General features: G+C 48.1%; 1 protein-coding gene across 16 annotated transcripts in view; it reads right to left on the bottom strand.

Annotated features, from left to right (window-relative positions):
* The window catches only part of PTPRS (protein tyrosine phosphatase receptor type S), a 124,269-nt gene that overhangs the window by 18,610 nt on the left and 84,959 nt on the right, over window positions 1–20,700 (bottom strand). For 5 of the 16 annotated variants that reach the window (XM_090126175.1, XM_090126186.1, XM_090126174.1 and 2 more), the window contains 12 exons: window positions 16,208–16,513; window positions 14,772–14,965; window positions 14,309–14,335; window positions 12,429–12,546; window positions 8,432–9,022; window positions 7,647–7,744; window positions 6,900–7,153; window positions 6,431–6,524; window positions 5,984–6,199; window positions 4,512–4,669; window positions 3,835–3,846; window positions 2,009–2,121 (listed from right to left, as the gene is read on the bottom strand). In XM_090126175.1, coding sequence (XP_089982301.1) covers window positions 2,009–2,121; window positions 3,835–3,846; window positions 4,512–4,669; window positions 5,984–6,199; window positions 6,431–6,524; window positions 6,900–7,153; window positions 7,647–7,744; window positions 8,432–9,022; window positions 12,429–12,546; window positions 14,309–14,335; window positions 14,772–14,965; window positions 16,208–16,513 — 2,181 coding nt within the window. Of the gene's footprint in view, window positions 1–2,008; window positions 2,122–3,834; window positions 3,847–4,511; window positions 4,670–5,983; window positions 6,200–6,430; window positions 6,525–6,899; window positions 7,154–7,646; window positions 7,748–8,431; window positions 9,023–12,428; window positions 12,547–14,308; window positions 14,336–14,771; window positions 14,966–16,207; window positions 16,514–20,700 lie in introns of all 16 variants that reach the window. The other 11 variants (XM_090126176.1, XM_090126179.1, XM_031603960.2 and 8 more) reach the window with 7 other exon arrangements.

The following is a 20,700-nucleotide window of genomic DNA, read 5'->3' as shown; positions in this document are numbered from 1 at the left end:
AGATAGCTCTAATTCCAACAGCCCTTACAGAGCCTTCCACCTGAAAACTGCACCACAATCTGCCCATCATCGCCAGCACACTGAGATCAGAATTTCTGTTTGTTCCCTTTTTGCCCAATGGCTATCAATGTGGGAGGCAGGTGATCACCTCTCCTAGATCCTTTCAAACATTCCATGGCCTTACAAATAGCAGCAGAGGAAATCAGCCAGCTAACTCGAGCTGGATAGCCTTACAAAGAAAAGTTGGCAGTATCTTTTTAAAGTTAGATAGGAGAAAACCTGGCAGCCTTTTTGAAATCTATGGACTTCTGCCTAGCTGAGTCCTAACAGCAGCCTTGCATATCTCTGCTGCCTTTTACAAGCCTCTCAGATCAAGAATTCAGAGGTAAGCATGACGTAACTAGCAACAGACCCATTCATCTGTTGAGCACATTAACTGAAGCTAGGAAGTGCCTCTTCCTCAGCTGCCTGCAGTCCTGCAAGGACAGGGAGATATATCCAGTAAGGCAAACACAAAAAGCAGCACTCCCACTTGCCTCTTAGCATCCAGGTTAAGCTGGATCTTTTATCTTTACACTTATCCTAGCACCAGTTTCAACCAGTGCAGCTCTTTCCTGAGTCTCCAATCACCACTTTGAGCACTCACAGGCCAACCTCTTGTCTGCACCCAGCATAAACCACAGAGCCCAGACAAATGCAAACTGCTGCTGAACTGCAGCTGGAGACTCTCATAAGAAGTGGCTTATACAAACTCACTGTTGTTTATGCAAAGGGCAGCTGGGACAGCAGGATTCTGAAGTTTTCCAAGTTCTGCTGCAGATCCCAAATACCTTCAGACTCTCCTGCAAGAGCACCACTGAGTAAGAGCTGATTTAGGGGTCCAGCTGCAGTTGAACTGCTCTTCATTCAGACCCTGCATGCTGGATTGAATCTGCTTCCATCCTTTAGCTGAGACTCAATTTTTCCTAAACTTGGATAGATACCAACATGCTGCTCCTAATTTTTTAATACAAATGCCTCAGTTCAGCTCCGTCCTTGCGGCTCCCTGAGGACCCCTACTCTCTGAATCCCTATTGGCTTGTCAGCCTTGCCCTAAGCAAACTCAGACAGTGCTAAGGACAGGACTGGGATGGGGAAACAAAAGCTGCAGAAACATTACTAACAAGCACAAAACAGCAAAACAATACAAACAAACTGAAAACAATAGCCACCCCCCCCAAAAGCACAACAATTTCCTTTCCAAATCCTCAAGCACCAGAAGCAGAGATCCATACCAGTGCACAGGCACTGCTCAGCATTGCCATGTGTGTGTACGAGGATGCGCCCGTGCTAGGCTGTGTCAGTGGTGGATTGCAGAAGTGCCATGCAGGCAGCTTAGACATGCATGTACATGGGGATGTGGGTGCACAGAAAGGAGGGTGCACTGGCCTCTCTGCTGGGACATAGTGTAGTTACATGCCAGCTTAGCAGCTAGCTGTACGCTGAGATGTTGCCTCTCCCGCATGAAGCGAGCAGCTGCCTTTCTCTGTCCTCACAACCCATGGGGCAGGCCTGGCTCCTAATGGGACCTTTTTGGTGTGTATAGAGGAAGGACCAGTTACAGATTTGGCTGAAGCATATGGCCCTGCCATGCTTCATCTCTCCCACCCCAGGGTTTCCCAGCGCAAGGCTGCATTGCAGTGCTGGTGGGCAGGCAAGCTTGGCATAGCTGCACTTGCAGCTGTGTACTTCACCCAGAATGCACCGATTTCTTTAGCTAGGTAGCCAGGAAAGCTCTTCTTCCTTCCTTGTGATTGCTAGGTAGAGTCTGCAAGGCCCTCATGGTTTCCCAGAAAAGGTTAATTTCATCAGTCTTGCTTAGCATAGGCAAGTCTTGAGGCTCCCTGGCTGCATGCTAAGTAAGCAATAGGTCTCAAAGGCAGCACCACTGCAGCATGGCAGGAAGGGGGTGGGGAAAGGGCTCTGCTTCTGCCTTCCCAGTGAGAGAAGTCAGTTTGCAGCTGGTTACCTGGAGTCTGGAAGTTGATGCGCCTCATTTCCACAGGGTCCTTGGGGTGGTGAGGGGTGATTTCAGCATTGTTCAGGAGGCATTTTGTCCGTGGCTCTGAATCTTTCCGTTTGCTTAAAAATAAAAATTTAAAAAGACAAAGCAGCTTAGGTTAGAGGCCTCTTGGTCTTTTCAGATCCCCCAGAAATCAGGGCCAGCTACAGCCATGCCCTGAACAAGGACATACGTTACACAAAATGCATCAGAAAAGGGTTAAGGTTTGGAAGGTTTTATCATTGTAGCATTTGATTGGTTTTACAACAGCTCAGCAGCTTACATGCAAGTCTGGAAGTTCCCCCTTCATGCAGCAGAAGTACAAAGAGGCAACAAGGAGCAGCTGAGGTACTGTGAACCCATACCACAGCTCCCCTGCACAGACAAACCTCCACTCAACTCTGCAGAGCTCTGCAAGTGGAAACGTTCCAGTTCTGGCCAAGCCACTCTCAGCCTGAGAGAACCAGAGCCAACATAATCATTTGGAAAAGTACAGAATCTCTTGACCATGACCTTGGACATAAAGTACTGCTATTTCTCCATTGGCTTGTTTAGGAGTTCTTATTGCCTTGCAGACAGAAAAGTCAGGGCAGTGGTTTTCAACCTTTTTTTGATCTATAGAACCCTAAAAATCTGGGTTCAGAACCAGTACAGACACATCCTCTCCCATCACAGCTGTGCCTGCTGAGATCTGTCTCACCTCCTTGCCAGAAGATGAAGCCCGCTCTGACATGCCAGCTGAGCTGCACATGAAAGTGCTTCAAAATCTATTCTGCTTAAAACGCACTAGGTTAGCTGAGGCAGTTTAAAAGTCCTTGCTGACCAGGCTCATTCTCCTTGAAAAGAATTTGGAAGCAAAGCCCAGCGCTGATCTGAAGAGTTGATAACCTCTGGCAAGGGAACAGTGACACGCAGCTGGAAGCAGAACTTCTTGAATGAGCAGAGAACATGTACCCACACCCCAGGGCTTGCAAATATTGTCCTAGCCCCTCTCACAAGATGGCTGTAAAGCTCCTCACTTCTCCTGCTCAGGTTGCACAGATGCCTCCCATAATATGCCCGCAGCAATAATGATAATTGCTTAGGCAGAGAGGAGCTTGCTCAGTGCACTGTTAGCTGTCTCCTAACATCATTAATAGCTAGAAGAAGTGGCATGAGCCCTGCCAGCACTTAATGGGGCAGCATTTTGGAATTACACCACTTTGCAGTTTAGGAGCAGTTTATTTTTGCTGCAGTTCTGAAACTGCTGCAAAGTAGTTCACTGGCTAAACTCATCCGTTACTTCAATGAAAGCTCTCCCAGCCTTGAAAATGGTTTGAAATAGCCTCATTCTGCAGTTGTAAGCAAACTGTTAGAAGTCCCTGGATGATGGGACAAGAACAGCTTTTGCAATAGGGTGAGAACAGCTCAGTTGGTGAGATTCTGTTTCTAGTATGCCAGTGGCTTGGAGAAACCTATATGGACACTCAGACATAAAGAAAACCCACTGACTACAACACAAATACATGTTTCCCTGCTCCATTAACCCATGGTTTTATGAGCTGCTTACTGTCACTGCTGCTTAGCTTGAGAAAGGCTATTATATTTAGGATTGACAAGCAGAAGAAAGCTAGCATTTCTTTGCTTTTTTGGCCCCAATTCAAATATGGTCTTTGGTGGGTGTCCTTTAGGAAAGATCTAGCAGTAGAAACAGTACCAACACAGCCCCATCACCAGAGACAGTAAATAACGCCTAACACACAGCCAGCCCACAGAGAAAGAACCTTAGTAAATGGCAAATCTGGTACTCTTACCTGTCTGGTTTGCTGTCCATGAAAGCAGTGAGTAGAGAAAAGACAAGACAAATGTCCAGATTAGAAAGGAACTGTAGAAGAATTGGGAAACATTTGCTCAGCTCTACCCCTGGTAACACAGGTGGAAGGCGGGACCAGCACACCCCAGTGCTAATGAAGACTAATGAAGAACACCTGAGTCCCTGTTCCCTACAGTACTTTTGTGTCTAGCAGCTTCACACATTCTGGGACATAAAAGATACTTGCATGTACATAAGCAAATGTGCCTCTAGAGATGAAAGGTGAAGCAGAGTTAATTGAGCTCTCTCCATAATGGGTAATGTCCCCATGGACACAGCTGTACTGGCTAGAGCTGCCATCCTGCCTCTTTTCTTGATTTGTTTTGCTCAGCTTCTGCTTCCTTTCCTGTTCATTTTTGCTGCACGGTGTGACCTGCCTGTTTTCAAGGGCCTTCTACTCCTATCTATGCACCATGAGCTACTCCAAAATCCAAGGAGAAGACACTTCCAGAGGCTTTTCACTATTTCAGCATTTTTGCCTTAAGAATCCTCTCTGGTGCTGGTGGGTGGATTTGCTCTCCAGCTAACAACTTTAGGACCAAATAGGAAACTGCCTTTAAGGGTTATTCCTGGAGACATTCAGAACTGTCACAGATCTGGGCAAGAAGCATAACTTACTTTTTGTAGAGCAGAATGGCAATGACAATGCAGATGATGAACACCACGGCCAGGACGGGCCCAATGACCCAGATCAGCCCTTCTTCTCCATCAATGATTGGCTGTGGGTCGGGGTTGTCCAGCTGGATAGGGTCAGAGAACGGACTAGCAGCAAAAGTCTGGAAGATATGAAAGATTGTAGAACAGAGTTCAGAGAGTGAACAAGGACTGAAAATGATGCAATATTATAGAAGAGATAACAGAAAGAGAGGGAAGGAATTAAAACATGTCACCTCTGCTTCATCTGCATGGAGCTGTGCTCTAGAGAAAATAAGAGGCATGTTCAAGCCCACCAGAGTCCTAGCTAAGGAGCACTGCCTGCTACAACCTTCCCACCCCAGGAAAGATGTGCTCCCATCTTACACAGAAACTACAAAAACCAAAGTGCACAGAGTTGAACTGGTAGGCCTTGGTTTGAGTGAAAAGTCTGGGACAGGACAAGAACAGGAGATTCGGGCTCTGGGTTTTCAAAAACTCTATCAGCTCTCAGCAAGACTACAATTTTGCTTCATATGAGGCAGCTGGTGTGATTGCAGGCTGTTGTGAGTGAGCGTGCAGTACCTCGTTCTAAAGCAGAAACTACCACAGGCTGCAGTAATCCGATTGAGAAACGCATTCACAAGCGTGTCAGCCTAATCCCTTAATATCGAATACACAACTAAATATTTATTTTGAAAAATCCCTCTGAAAACCCTTAATTTCAAATAGCTCCCTGCTACAATTCCGTAGGGGGATTTAAAAACAACAAAGTATTCAACTGCTTCCTATTGTGCATGAGGGAGGAGGGCAGGTAAATATTAAAACAGTTATTCTCATAAACCCAAACACAACACCACTGAAATCAGCTGCGGTGCTGAAATGATGAAGAGAGCAGAGAGCAGATCTAGTTTTCCATTAAAAAAATGCTACCCGCTCCGTTTGGTGGGGAGCTTAGTGATAACCAGGACATGTGGCATGCTGGTCTCAAAGGAGGACATCTGGGGTCACTGCTCTAAGGAATACAGGGGCAATCTTTAAAAGAAATTATGTTTTGTAAAGGGGTTTGACCCAGGGATTCCTGAACCGAAGTGTACTGCTGATAGTTCAGTACCCTCTACTCTGACCTCATATCTGGAGCCACAAGTGTAGCAAGTCCTGCCTAAGCAGACTGACAAAACGCAGATACAGCACACAAGATGCTTGTGTCGTCAGCCTGTCTCCAAGGAACAGCACATTTGCTGGGTGCAGACACAAGCACAAACAGCTCCAACAGTCCACAGCTGGACTGGAAGGCTTTTGCTAAGAAAAAAACCCTAAAGCTCTAACATCTGGTGGAAGCGAGTTACAGAGAATGCCAGGGGGGAGCTGGCAGCTAACAAGAGCTGCTGCTGTCTCTGGTTGATAATGGGGACAGCAGGGCCACAAGCATCTAAAGAGGGCAAGGCAGCACTTACTGCCTCAGGTTCGTGGAGCACTGCCAGGATGAAGATGACGTATCTCTGCCCCGGTTCCAGGGCTCTGTTCTCAAAGTTGTCGTAGTGTTTCATATCGCCCAGGACAAAGTGGTTGGGGAGGGAACGAAAACGGGCAGCTATGTAGGGCTTGGGGAAGTCCAGCTGACGGGAGTGACGCAGACTTCGGCGTCGGAGCCTGGCAATGTCCTGAACAAGCTGCAGGAAGCAAAGAACACTGTGAGTACAGATGCCTTCAGCACCTTCAGGAAACAGGAAGGGGGGAGAGCCAAACCAGGGCACTCCAACTCGTCTCATTTTAGCTACTGGGAACAGAGGTCACACACCCCAAAACCACTGGAGATCTTCCCAGGATCTCCAGTCACCATAACATCCATTACACTCTTTGCTCTTTCCCTTACAGCTGGCTGCAGTCTCCGCCACACTCACCTCCTCCAGGTCCATCTCTTCAGGGCTACCCAAGGGGTTCAGGAACTGTCCTCCACGGGACTTCCGCAGAGGCACCACCACAATGTAGTAAGCTCTAAGAGTTGGGAATAATCAGAAGAAATAGGCCTGAATCTCATCCTGGGAGTGACGGGAGAGTGCACACACTGACAGAGAAAAGCTAGGTTTGCCCACCCACTCCTGGTGGCTCAACCCAGTAAACCCCTTATATTTAATTTATCAAACTTGTTATTGCTGTTTCTGGATTCAGTGACAGCCCCACAAAATATGCCTCCCTTTGCATTCCTGTGGCAACAAGTTAGCCCCGGGAAGTGGCTCCACAAGGCAAGACTCAAGCAATGTTTGAACACACAGGGAACACACCCTCTGCTGCAGTTCTTGTGCATTTGTGCTATGGACTCCCTGCAACATGAACTGAATATACGAAGTCTGCAGTTTACCAGAAACCTACTGGACAGCCACAGAGCTCTTCACATCAGGGAGAATCACCACCACGTTGCCATCAGCATCAGGCTTATGGGTCACCTCTGGCTTCCTAGATAACATGTTAGCAGCGGTCCAGGCAGCCACATTCTGCTGCAGGCCACCCATGCTATTGCCGCGGTTCATGAGAACAAAGTTGTAGAATGTATGGGGCTTCAAGTTGGTGATGAGTTTCTTGGTGGTGCGGCCATCCACATCAACATTCAGCCCATTGTACTGGATCTGTGCAGGGAAAAGAGGCAGCGAAGATGTACCATGAGCAAGGCTGATATTGCCTAGACAACCAGACTCTTTTCCTTTGGTTTGCAGAGAACATGGGCCACTTGACTTTGCCCTGTTCAAACCAGAGCTGGTGCAAACAGAGGTACAGGAGCCATTGAGTGGGGAGTTGTCTGTCTCAAGGGCTGCAGTGTCCCCAGGCACAAGGCAGACAGACGACAAGGCCTTGTAACTTCTCTGCGAAGAGAACTTTTTATCTGAAAATGGGAAGAGTGTGGTATCTTGCCTGAAGACAAAAGTTTTGTAACAGAGGTAGAGTGCAACCCCACAGGCTGATTGTCAGCACACCTGCTTGATCTAGAGATTAACCATTATTTGCTCATATCTTAGAACCAGATCCAGAATTTCTGGCTTTTATGATCTGTTCTTCAAGTGAACAGACAAGACTCCAGGAAATTGAGAAAGAACACAGTTCTGACTCTTGCATTCTACTTGCCTTGTATGGAGTGGGAGAGTTGTAATTCTCAGGAAACTCCCAGCTCAAAAGGACAGATGTCTTTGTCACCATCTTCACCTTGAAGTTTTTGGGTAAAACTGCTGAGAGAAAAGTGAGGAAGAAGGGGAGAAAGAAGAAGAAAAGGCAGCAGAGGAAAGGAAGAGCAAGAAACAGAAGGAAGACAATGTCAGACACTGGCAAAAGGGTCTGCCAGTCAGGATCTGGCTGCTGCAGAAATGGAAGGGCTTGCTCCCTCCTTCACACTTTGCTTGAGTTTTGCCAAGGTTCACTACCTAATGCTCCCTGTCCCCATGCCTAATCCTGGAGAGGGTGAGGGAGGGTGCATGGCTCTGCCCCTCACCCTGTCCATGCTCAGTGCACACTATGGGACTAGGTGGCTGCTGCAGGAACAAGATGCTGGCTTTCTGAGCATGCTCAGGTGAGGAAACCCATCCCAGGTAACATTTGAGGCTTTCTGATTTTTTTGTTTTCTTTTGGCTGCTTGCAAAAGCTGAAGAAAATGCTCTTCCCACCTGTATAGCGACTGGCCCCATACTTCAGGTGCCAGTGAAAGAAGGATGTCCGGACTTAACTTAGAAGAAAGTGGTAAAAGAGACTTACCTGGCACAAGGCAGAGAGGAGCTGAGGGACAGAGCGTGAAACCAGAGTGCTCTGCATTTACTCGCGAGCCTGGCTGAGCCTAGCTTTACCTCTCCAGCTCTCTGCCTCCTGGCACCAGCCCCGGTTACAAGGAGAGAGAGGGAGGAGAAACCGGTAAGTCCTACCTTGATCCAGCTGGAATGTTCGATACTGGACGGTCGGGCTGTACGGCCCGGGGCCTTTACTGGTGTGAGCACGGATTTTAACATCATAGGCAGTGTTGGGTTTGAGGCCGTTGAGGGTGTACGAGTTCTCTGGGGAGGGGGGCAGGTCTTTTTCCAGTGGGTTGCCGGGAGAACCAGCTTCCCGGTAGGCCACGGTGTATTTGACGATGGCTCCATTTCTCTCGGCCAGCACGGGGGGGAGCCAGCCAAACTGGACCGACATGGAAGTGATGTTGCTCGCCTCGAGGATTTGGGGGTAACCCTTGGGGATATCTTCAGGGGTGGTGAGTTCCTGCACAGCTTCCTCCCCAAAGCCAGCCCGGCTTTTCACGGCCAGCTTGAAAACATATGTGGCGCCTTTGTGGATGCTGGGAGCGGTGTACTTATCCTCCAGGGCAGAGAACTCCAAAGTAGCCAGGGGGTCGACATCCTTGCGGCCAAACTGGAGCCGGTAGCCCATCACCTGGCCTTCTGCATCCAATGGAGGCTCCCATTTCACAAGAAGAGTATTCTCCTCTGTCTGGTGCACAGACAGGATGGGCTTGCCTGGGACTGGGAGAGAACAGAAACAGCTTCAGCCATGTGTGGGACAGGATGGCTGGTGAGGTGATGTAGAGACTCTCAAGCTGCAGCATAGGTTCCTCAAATTGGTGGCAAGTTTTCACCTTGATCTTATGTACCTCACTACCCCAGGCTGCTGCTACCCACCCACTCTACAGGTGAATGGTCTCTAGCAAGTTTAGGAGAGGAGACGCACTGCTGCTGTGATGTTCTTACATATTTCTGGATTTTTGTTCCTTGTTCTTGGGAAGGAAAGGTGAGCTCTGCTGCCCTCTTATCACTGAACCACTTTATCATAGCTGGGAAGAACAAACTCAGGAGTCCTCCTGTCCACATCACCCAAGCAGACTGCATCACAGCACAGGGACAAACGAGTGCAGAAGTCCCCTAAACTCCTGTTCTCTCTCTCTCTCCATTAAACAATGCAACTCATGCAGAAAGAGACTGGAACAGATTGGCTCAGGCTGGGAAGGCCAGAGCAGCTGCGGGTGAAGTAATGAAGGATGGGGAAGGAAAGTCTGGGCAGCCTGAGGACCCGAGCAGCAGGCACAAGGCCAGCTGAAGAAAGTGTGGTAGGCATCTGATCACCCAGTTGGGTACAGAGAAGCACACAGAGAGTCAAAACATGAGCCCCAAATCTGTGCAAGGTGCAGGGCAGGAAGAGATGCTGCAATTTCTCTCCTCTGGGTGAAGGGAAAAGACATCTGAGCATTGGTGTTTTTCAGCTAGTTCCCTCCTCACCCTGTCAGTTAGTTTCTCCATGTTTGGGGAGTACTGTAGGAACTCAGCAGTGCCTCAGACTAATGAGCCCTGGCTCAGCCTGACAGCAGAGCAAGTCCACCGCCACAGTTAAATGACATGTGTAGGCCCAGAGGTTTCCAAAGCTGGAGAAATCAGAGCATTAATTCCAGCAGCTCACACATCATTTACATTCACTCCACTATTAGAGATCTAATTTCCTTCTCTGTGCCTTGATGTTTCTTCTGATTGAGCAGGAAGGGGAGAGAGAATGGAGTATAGAAGTGACCCCGGCCCACTCTGGCAGCACGTGTCTGACTGAGAGTTGGCAGGGTGGAAAGCTGCAGTGCAGCTAACAAAGCGAGCAGGAGGGCGCTGGCAGGGAAGGATGCTGCATGTGGCAGAGATTCTGGCAGTCGTTCCAGAGAAACCACTCTGTTGAGTGTACCAACTGACATGTGAACAGAGGGATGAGATGCTGCCTCTGAAACAAATGCTTCATTCACTTTGAACTGCCATCGGGTGCCTAGGGAACAGCGTCGGGAGATCCTCTCTTGGAAATACTAAAGAAACATATTACAGAGAAAACAATGCCATTACCTTTATGCTTCTGTTTTTATCACAAATGTTACTACAATCAGCTGAGCTTGAAAATATTACATTTGAACAACAAATATTGTTTTGGAGAAAGGTGAGAAGAAAGCAGGGGGGAAGTGTTTTATTTTCCAATTGGTTTGGACAGTAAAGGAGAAAATTGGATGTATTACTGTATTTAAATTCAGCCCCTAGCCCTGAATGATAAAGAAAAAGATCTCTCTTCTCAGAAGGTATACTGACTCAAAGAAGATAAGAATGTTACAGAATCATTTGGAAGATTTTTTTTTTTAATAGCTATTTCAAGTTGGGGGAAATTGTGTTTTGGGTAATAGCTGCTGTGCTGGAGAAAACATCCCTCTGCAACTGATCACCTGCACTACAAATCCTAATGGGGAGACATGGGAGAGATTGACAAGAGAGTGACAAGAGATGAAGGAAGAGAGGGAGAAAAAAGGCTCCAGAGAGAAAAATGAAGAAGGCAGAGAGCCCAGGAAGAAGGACATGAGAGGAGAGAACCAGAGAGAGAGTGAGAAAACACACGGGCAAAACTGGAGAAGGAAGAAGACAAGCGAAGGAAAAAGCTTCTGTCTGAACACTGATACTACAGAGCGTGAGAACAAGAGTCTGGATGCTGGCATCCAAACGTACCCTGCTATTTCCTCCCATGTCCTGGAAACCAACCTTATTCTCCATCTCTTAGCTATGCAGGAGAGGCAAGAAGGGAGAGAAAGGATGAATTCTCATTTTGTCTGAAGACGGAAACATAGCATGGGATCAGCTTGGGACCGAGAAAAAGACAACAGCATAGAGGGCAGCTGCTGCTCCAGTTTTGCACATTTCAGGCTCCTGAGCTCCCTCTGTCCTGTGCACTCTGCTCAGGGGCTGTGCTGCCCCCAGAGCCTCAGCAGAGGTCTCCGGGTTAATTATGCTGCACTGACCAAAGGCCTTTGACCACTGCAGAGGCAGAGAACAACACTCCTCCAGAAACAAGAGATGATGTCAGTTATCTAGTTACCCTAGAAGCAGGGTGAAGATAACTGCCCCACAACTAAGAAGAAAATGAACAGGCAGCCACGGATGAGACTAGACAATGAAAAGAAATGACAAGGGCAGAAAGCCATTACCTGACAGCCTGAGCAAGGGCAAGATGGGGTGACAGAAGGTAACCACAGTCCAACAACCAGGTGCAGGCATAACAGTCTTACTCCATTACACAAAACCTTTCCCATACTGCATAGCAGAGCTCTGTCTGGGAGAGCACCAATCACAGGAAGGCAGATGCTGAGAGGACAGGTGGAACACATACCTCTCCTTTCTGCCTGCAGCACAACCGTGTGGAGGAACAAGGAGTACCCTGGTGACCTTTGTCACTCCTTGTCAGGCCCTACTGTCCTAGCTTGACACTGCATCCTTTGTACTGAGGCTGACAGACTTTGCCATGAAGTATAGGGCAAAGGGAGGAATGAATCTGAGTGGTATGTGCAGAGCGAGCCCAGGTTGCAGAAATGTTTGCAAGAAAAGGTCAATACTGTCATTATTTTCCTCCTTACTGATCACTACTCACAGGCAAAGAGGGCAGGTATGTTCAGACACGATATTAAAAGAAGAGAAGGCTGGGCAATGTAAGCCTTCACTGTCTCTCTGCTGCTTTTCAGCTCTTTGCAAGTAAGCACCATGACAGCAGGCCTCTGGGTCTCCTGTTCCCATGGTACATGTGTGTGCCCACCATCAAAGCTGCAGTCTCTCCAGTGTCACCGCACAGGTCAGTTCAGGCAAAGATTCTGTTAATTCTGGTGCACTGAAATTTACAGTGCACAAGATTACAAGCAAAGAATTTGTCCACTGTTGTATTTCTGGAAGTGGGGACTTCCTGCAGCACTGAAGAGAAAATTCTTTCATTTACTGAAGACTACCTTTGAGAAATGAAGGATTTTCTTACTAGAAATAATTTTTTCTCCAGGGACAGCATGACATTTGTTGTGAGGAGAGTGAGATGAAAGAAATTTCTTTGCTCCAGGACGTTGTGAAACTGGGGCACTGCAATGGATCAAAAAAGTCTTACCTGCACCCTTAGTGGTGACCACTTTTGGTTTGCTGCGAGCACCATCTCCCTTCATGGTGTAGGCGGCTACGGTAATGGAATATGCAGTCTCAGGCTGGAGCCCAGCAATGACCATCTCCTGTTTGCAGGATTCCAAAGGAAAATGGTGTAAATATTTATGTACATACACACAGGTAGATGTCTCCTCCTTGTGGGAATCTTGGGTCTTTTCTAACATGCAGAAACATTCCCTGAATCTGAAACCACCAGGCACTCAGGGTTAACCCAGGCAGATGTAGGAACTGCAGGAGGATGAGGGCCACGTTCCTCTGGTGAGCAGCATGCACACCCCAGCTGCAAACAGCGTGTTTCTGCAGGCCCTGATTCAATGTATTCCCTTCCAGATCTACCTCTCACACAACCCGTATCTTAACACAGACTGCTTCAGCCATCAAAAAACCGTTGCGCTCTTCAAAGCATTCCTCTTCACTATGCTGTCTCAGAGGAGGTTTCAGTGGTTTCGAGGAGATTACGTGTTTTTATCCTTGATCCCCTCCCTTCTCTCCTCAGAGATATTTTTATAATGACTTCATAATATTAAAAGGATTGCTTTAACACAAAGTGCAAGACGACGTTTTTTGCTTGCAGGTTAAGAACTCTACCAAATCCCCAATGCCCTCCTTCCTCCCTCCACTATCAGCCTCACCACACCTGGTTCCCAAAGGCTTTTGTTGGAAGATGGGCCTCAAGAACAGCCCTTCCCCATAAAGCAGTCAGCTCCTCCAAGGGCTGTGCTGTAACAGAATATCCATGCTAAACCAAACAGGATGGGGGCACTGCAGCAGGGTTTTCTCCAAGGCTCTGAGAAGAAGGGAGATGTGAATTCTGTGCATGTTTCATGGCCTTCTTCTCCCTCACCCCTACTGTACCTCAGTGCTTTAAAAACAAAATTATAGGGCAGCACTCGGAAAACTTCTGGTGCTGAAAATATCTGTGTTGTCCTCACAGCTGAGCATGAGGTGGAAAAGCAGTACTTCAAAATAGCAGGACTTCAATCAAGTTTGGAAGCCATTAGCTAGGGAGACAGATCTGCCTTCTGGGAGTCAAAAAACCTGTCCTGCTTTCACACACATCACTGAGTTCTACTAACATTTTAGGCAAGCAACACAGCCTCTTCGTGTGTAATGAGCCCCTTGCTTTTGTAGGGTGCTTGGCAATCTCTGGGAGATACACGTATATTCACTGTAGCAGTGTATTATCCTGGGACCCCACTCCTGCAAGGAAATGTTTTTTCATGCTGCTTTGTAGCAGTAAGATCACCGAAACCATTTAGCATTTTAGCAGAAGCAGCAAATGCCGAACAGCCCAGATGACTTTATGGTCTACTTGAAAGGCAAAAGAGCCAACAGCAATTCAGGGCTTTGTGTAAACAAGTACTCTATGAATTTTGGCCTTTCCAGGGCACAAAGCATTTGCTGATAACTTGGAAGTCATAGGGCTTTGAATATCCAATGATTTTCAATCTGTATTTCAGACACAAGGCTGGGTGGTGGCACAGCAGCCCACCTTTAGCATATATTCAAGGTCCTCCCAGCCTCAGTGTCCCACCTGCTTCCCTGTGGAGGAGCAGCAGACTCGCCTTTCCTTCAGAGCTGAAGGGAAAACCCTGCAGTACCACCGCGTGCTGACAAACTACACAATCACACAGGGTTGCAGAGCAGAGCAAACAGGGCAGGGACAATGCACAGGAACACCAACAACAGGCTTTAAAACAGGCACACTGGCACTGCAAAAACAAACAAAAAAACCAAACAAAAAAAGGAAAACACCACACCACAACAGGAAGTGGGAGAAGGGGAGGGACAGAACCAGGATAGGAGGATCGTTTTGTTTTTACTTACATATTCAGCAGTGTCATCTGTTTCCCACTGAGCAGAGAACAAGAGAGGTTTTGCATATGAGAATACAAGAGGGGAAAGAAGGGAAAGACAGAGACACAGCATGAGGAAGAAGTCCCTGAGCAAGCAGCCACACAAGGTCAGAAGTTACCAGGCCAGCGCGAAGGAAGAAGTAGAGTGGGAGAAATTAGTAGATTCAACTGTGGCCTTTGTCTATCTTAAGAGATTTTGCAGACACAGGAGGATGGACAATATTTAGTTCAGTGCTGGGAGAGCAGCTCATGCTCTCCCACAATAGCTGTTTTCTGGGACCGCAAATGAATTGCAGGAAGATAACATCTACCTTTGTCACAGAGACGTCTCTTCAGTAATACCTTGCTTGGAATGAGACAAGGTGGCTGGGGCACCCATCCCCTCAGAGCTTCCACAAGAGAAAAAGAGGTTGGAGCAGGATGTGAGCCTTTACCTGGGCATCAGCCAGCATGATATCCTTGATCTGGGGCAGCCCCCGTGCCTCTCCATTCTCCATGCGCACATAGTGGACCTGGTAGCCGCGAATCTGGCCATGCTGGCGGTTCTGGACTGGAGAGCGCCAGAACACCTGGATTGCAGTTGAGTTCAGAACCTCCACCTCCACTTTCCGAGGCGGCGCGCTGGGCACTGCGAGGAAGGGACGGAAGGAACAAGAGTCACTTGGGGATTTCTGTCTGGAGCCCGTAACTTCCATTATGGGGTATACGCGTGCTCCATCTACAGCCCTGAAAGAAGGGAGAGATCTAACATCAACCTGGTTACCCCACCACCTGCATTTGGCCTTTACTCAGTGAGATGGGGGAGCACTCTGGGGGATCTAATCTGCACCACTCAGAGATCTGCATCGGGTCCATCTCAGCCCAGCTATTCCTTTTTTCCTCATTTTGCTCAGCCATATAGCTCCAGGTCAAATTCTGAGGGCAAAACCAATAATCCAAGGAGCCTGAAAAGCTCCGGCCATGTGACAAGGGATGTTAGGGTGCAGAGGATGTGGAGGGAGACTTGCCCTTGGCGTTCCCAGTCCTCCTGGGCAGGGCAGGCAGGTCAGTGGTGACAGAAGCTGCGTTGTCTCAGGTCAGGAAACAAAAGATGTCATAGATGGAACATGGGGTCAATTTTTGGAAAAAATAAAACTAAATAAGAACAGTGCCTGAGAGCCTGATATGCAAGAAAACCACAATTTCTAAGTAACGCATCCATTCATTTGGATGTGGGCAGATGGTAGAAGAAACAGGACCAACTGGGGACAAACCTACTTGATCTTTTCCAGTCCTTTTTCTTTGGGATGGAGGAAGAAAGCTTGAGGAGTTTAGATCTGACTACTGTGATTTACTGGATTTTATTATTGACGGGTTTACCTCACTGTCAGAGTTTTCTGCTCTCCCTTCATGCACACATTCACATTTTTCCCGGTTTTATTCCACTGTATAAATAACAGGGAAGTTCAAATCTTGTCACCATTTGTGTTTGTGCCAGAAGTCTCCAAAGTGGACCAGTGAACTGGAATGTAAACTGTCCATCATTAACAGTTTTCTGCAAATTTAATGAAGAGACTCTTCCTTTCTACCACTAGCAGAAAGCCTGAGGAGCAAGTAACAAGGAATGCGTGGGAAAAAGTCTCAATATTTTATAGCAATTTCTGGCAGCATTCTCCTCCTTTTCCCTGGCTTCAGTTTCTTACTGCTCGCTTGGAGCATCTGGCAGGGATGGGGGGGGCTTCCCAGAGGGGCAAAGGGGGGACAGCACTCCACACCTCCAGCCCTCGGGGTGGGAGCTGCGCGGGGCCCACACAGGCCCTGCTCTCACATGAGCCATGAGAAGGGATTCGACATGTGTGAAACCAGGTCAGAACCAGGAAAGAGCAATTACCATCTTCATCTGTCCGGACGATAACTGGCGAGCTCTCCGGGCCCGGCCCCACCTCCGTATGAGCCACGACAGTGATGCGATACTCTGTCCACTTCTCCAGGGACTCCAGCAGGATCTGACTGGTGGTTGGGGGGATATCATTCACCTCCTTAAGCTCCGTGTCCTCAGAGTCCAGCGCTCGATAGTAGACGCTGTAGCCGGCCAGGACGCCATTTTGGCTTTCGGCCGGAGGCGGCCGCCAACTTACCAGAATGGCGGTGGATCTGGTGCTGACACACTTTATGTCTTGAGGGGGGGCAGACGGTTCTACGAGGGGGGAAAATTCAGGAGGGAAAGGGAAGAAGGGGGAAAAAAACAAAAGATGGGAAAGATAAAAAAGAAAAAAAAAAGAAAATGACAACAAAAAAATCTAAAATAAAACGTACAAAAATTTGGTTTAGGAAGACAAAATTAAAAAAGAAGAGAGCTTTTTCTTGTTGTCTTTTTTTTTTAATGAAAAGAAAAAAAAAAGCCAACAGAAATGAAATGGAGCATCAAAACTGAAATGTGATAAAGCAAAGCACTGAAACAGGAGCGGGCTAGCCACGAGGGTCCTGCTGCTTTGGGGTCTGCCACCAAGCCTGCAGGGCCTCCCCCTACACAAGAGCCTTCCTCACACCTCCTGCCTTACAGCAGTCTGGCAAATCCTGCCCTGGCTGTCGAAGCACTTGTTGCCAAAGTGCAGTCTCTGAGATCTCAAATTTCCTTGCAGGGATCTGTGAAAAGTAACTAAGAAAAGCAAATCTTTGGCCAGAAGGTGTACATTTAAGAGACTGTTCATCCAGATCTAAGTTATTAGTTGTGCACAGACTAAAGAAGAAAAGACAGAGTGGTGACGGTCAGGTACCAAGCAGAGTCTGCAGTGCTGGGTGAGGGCAAGTGCTCAGACAGGAGAGCTTAAAAAAAAGTCCTGCAAAGGAGTCTGTCCGGGTATTTAGGTACCAGCCGGATTTTCAGAAGCAGCGGCATGCCTGGCTCTCATTTCACTCACTGTCCAAATTACTGCAGGATATTTGGGAAGGTCCCAGGAGGACAGCTTTGGAGGGCAGAGTGCCTCACTGCAGCATTTGCTGAGCTGCCCTAACTGATGGCAGCAAGAGCTGCTCAGCACGCTGTGGGACGCTGCATGCCCAGGCTGCCACAGCCATGCCCTTAGAGACCAGACTGCAAGCAGGACGGGTTTGTCCGAAGCTGCCATGGGCCTGAAGCCTTCTGGACAGAGAAAGTCTGGTATTTCTGTACCCCGGTGGTAACCTGGTCACTCTGGGCAATCTCAGACCAGACTTTTTTCAATCACTAATTGCAATCAATCAGCCCTGGTAAGCAGAATGATCGGTTCTGATGGTAAATCTGCAACTCTTGCCTCACTCAGACAATCTGCAATAAATAGGTTTTAATACTCTGCAGATCCTGCCGGAAATGAGGGTGTCCTTATGAGCCCCAAACATCACATGAGAGCAGCAGGGGAGTACACAAACGCTGTGTTCTTTTTCATTTCTCTTTTTCAATCAACAGAAAGCTCTTTCACTGAGAAAGTATTTTTCTTCAAACATCTCACTCTTGTCCCTGAGTCACCAGCAGATGTTTAGGCCCAGCCTGCTTTAAGGATTCGGCTAAACCAGGTCCCACTTTTCCCACTTTGTGCTGTGAAATCTGCATGCTTTTGCCTCCACTAAACAGAAATAAGAGCTTTATAAAATGGTAGAGATAGTTCCTTCCTCTGCAGCACTGAGCACCTTGGCCGGTAGGACGTTTTGAGGGCTCTTCTCCAACTTTCACGCTTTATTACTATTCTTTGGCAGCATTTAAGTGGAGTGAATGAAGCTCCTATCCTTAGAAATCACAGCGGATTTGGGGTGGCAGTCCCTGGTGATGGCTAGCCACGCAAAGTAACACACAACGTGTGAAATAAACAAAACTCAAAGTAACAAACTTGAAAATAAAACATAAATCAAGCCAATAATTTAAAACATACAAACAAACAAAAAAAAACATCAGAAAGGAAATCATAATAATAAAATAATACTGGTACAAAAGTGACTCTTTCCAGAACATTCCCAGTCTGTTTACCTACCTTCCATGCTTCAACTGCTAACTTATAAGACTTTCTTACGAGAGAACAAGAGAAACTGAGCTATGAGGTCAGACCAAGCTCCTGGTGGGTTTCTGCACATGACTGGCTTTTAGATGCTGCCCGGCCCCGCTGCTGGCTGCCTGGCTGAGTTACACTCCCCCTGCCAGCAGAATCCCAGCGATTTGGGTCTCCAATCTATTCTCTTTTGGTAAGCTACCTGTACAGGGGGCAGAGAGCAGGGTGCCAGATTCCCACCAATGGTTCTCCTTCCCCATTTAGCTCTCTCTGCTCTGATGGATACGGCACCAACATCTCCAGAATGGAGGTGTAATTCTCTTTCCCACACCCCAGAAACAACTCCGGTCCTTTTAAGGGTATGGAGGAGAAAGACTCAGCCCTCTTCCAGTGCTGTTTGCTCCTTTTTTATTCCTCATTGGGGGCTGGTGCTTTAAAAGCCACCTTTCCTACTTAGCAGTCGAGACAAAGCCACCACAACCGAGAAACCCACTGCAGAGAGGGTCTGACCTGACCTACCCTTTCCATCCTGAAACTCATTATGAAAGTCCCAGTAAGCAGAGCTGGAGCTCCAGCTGGTACTTGGGTTCACTGTTTGCACTGCAGCTGCTGCGCGTGGCCATGCTTGCTCACTCACCCTCTATGCTCCAGCATGGGGATCTACTGGGAGGCCCAGGAGGGAAGCCTCCTTTTGGGGTCATTTGCTCTTTTTCAGGTCAAGAAGGCAGAGTGGTGGGTGGGTGAAAGGGAAGAAGGCCCAGATCCCACCTGGACCTCCTCCCCATCACTCTCATTGACTACAGCACCTGGATGAAAACAGCCACCAAGTGCTGGCTGCCCATACTGGAGACGCATCAGGGGAGCTCATGGCACTGAGTTTCCTTCACAATCCAGACCAACCTGTGTGACCCTGGACATGTGCATGCATGCGTGGGGACAGAATTAGTACAGTGGGAGCAGTCTGCAGGAGGGAAAGTACTGCAGTTCAGACTAGAGGCTGTGAGTCCCCCTCTGCAACAAATCCCTTCACTGGAAGGGAGCCACAGCCCAGGCAGATATCAGCTCTGTCTGTTGGTTCATTCTCACCACACAGACAGCTCTTCGGGAACCCTTCCCTGCCCTCCCCAGGGCTCCAGGACAGGGGGCAATATGTGCAGATCCACACGTGTGTGAGCCTGCGGCGACAGGGTGGACTGTATTTGTGAATCCGCTTGAGACCAGCCAGTACTCACCTGCACTGCATCTTTTACATGCTTTAAAGTTGACTGTCCAAGCCACAAGAATGACCCTTACTGACCTTGTACAATACAATGTTTTTTAACCCTTTAGGTACCACAGACTTTGTATACTTTTCTTTTTTCACTTCATATAGTGTGAGGAAGGGGGGAAGGGAAGGAGAGCAGAGCTAATGGGTAGGGGAAACATCCTTTCTTAGGAAGGAACAGAGGGTAAGAAATCCCTTGTTCCTCTACACCTACACATGCAGCGTCACAGCACCCACCCTGCCACCCATCTGATGCCACGTGCTTTGCACACTGAAATTTATGAGTATGAGCCCTGAACAGTCATGGCTAGGTAGAAAGGGCAAAACTGCTTCCTCCAATCATGAGATTCTGTCATTTTTTTTACAATCTATGTCTCTGGTACTTGAAGAGTTAAAACCCAACTACTTCAAGAAGAAAAATATACTTTACCTTTAGTTTAATGGATTTTACTTTGGTTATGATGCTCAGGAGGAGCCACCCTGACAGGGAGGTGGAGGGTGTTGTGCAGAAAGGTGTGCAATGCAGGGAGGGCTGCGGCATGCAGGCACATGCTTGCCAGCTGAGCTAGGAGGGAAGAGCGCTGAAAGCATCAGCAGGCTGCAGGAGAATGAGGGAGGCTTTGCTGCTGCAGAGACAAGATGCCATCGTGGTGTGAAACCTCCCAGCAAGAGACAGACAGACAGAGAGCAGAGAGCTGGTTTCATTGGGCTGAGAGAGCATGCAGGCAGGCAGGCAGATTGTGGAAGAGAGAAGAGAGAGAAGAGCCATTGAGCGGGCCAAGGAGGAGCTGAACAGAGAAGGAGCTGCAGAGGGAAGACACAAAAGCCTGTCTTGAGCCAGACGGTCTGTGAGCCGAAGGATGTCGCCTGGACCAGGGAGAATTGACTCGTTCCTCCAACAGCCAGCCAGGAAAAAATGTTTCATCGTGTTACAGGACACTGACAGCTCCCAGCTGATGTTCTTAAGAGCTTTAAAGTAATGAAACTATCCCTCTGAAAGCTGAGCTACAGAGAAATAAACCAGGCCTCACTCTGGGTAGGTGCCAGGTTAGAAAAAGACCCAAAGCCTTCCTCTTTCCCGGACTCCCTTCTCTTCACCCT

This window comes from Phasianus colchicus, chromosome 28 (genome assembly GCF_987193195.1).
Source record: "Phasianus colchicus chromosome 28, bPhaCol1.hap1.1, whole genome shotgun sequence".
NCBI lineage: Eukaryota > Metazoa > Chordata > Aves > Galliformes > Phasianidae > Phasianus > Phasianus colchicus.
The sequence above is the reverse complement of the archived record's forward strand: the minus strand, read 5'-3'. Positions and strand labels throughout refer to the sequence as shown.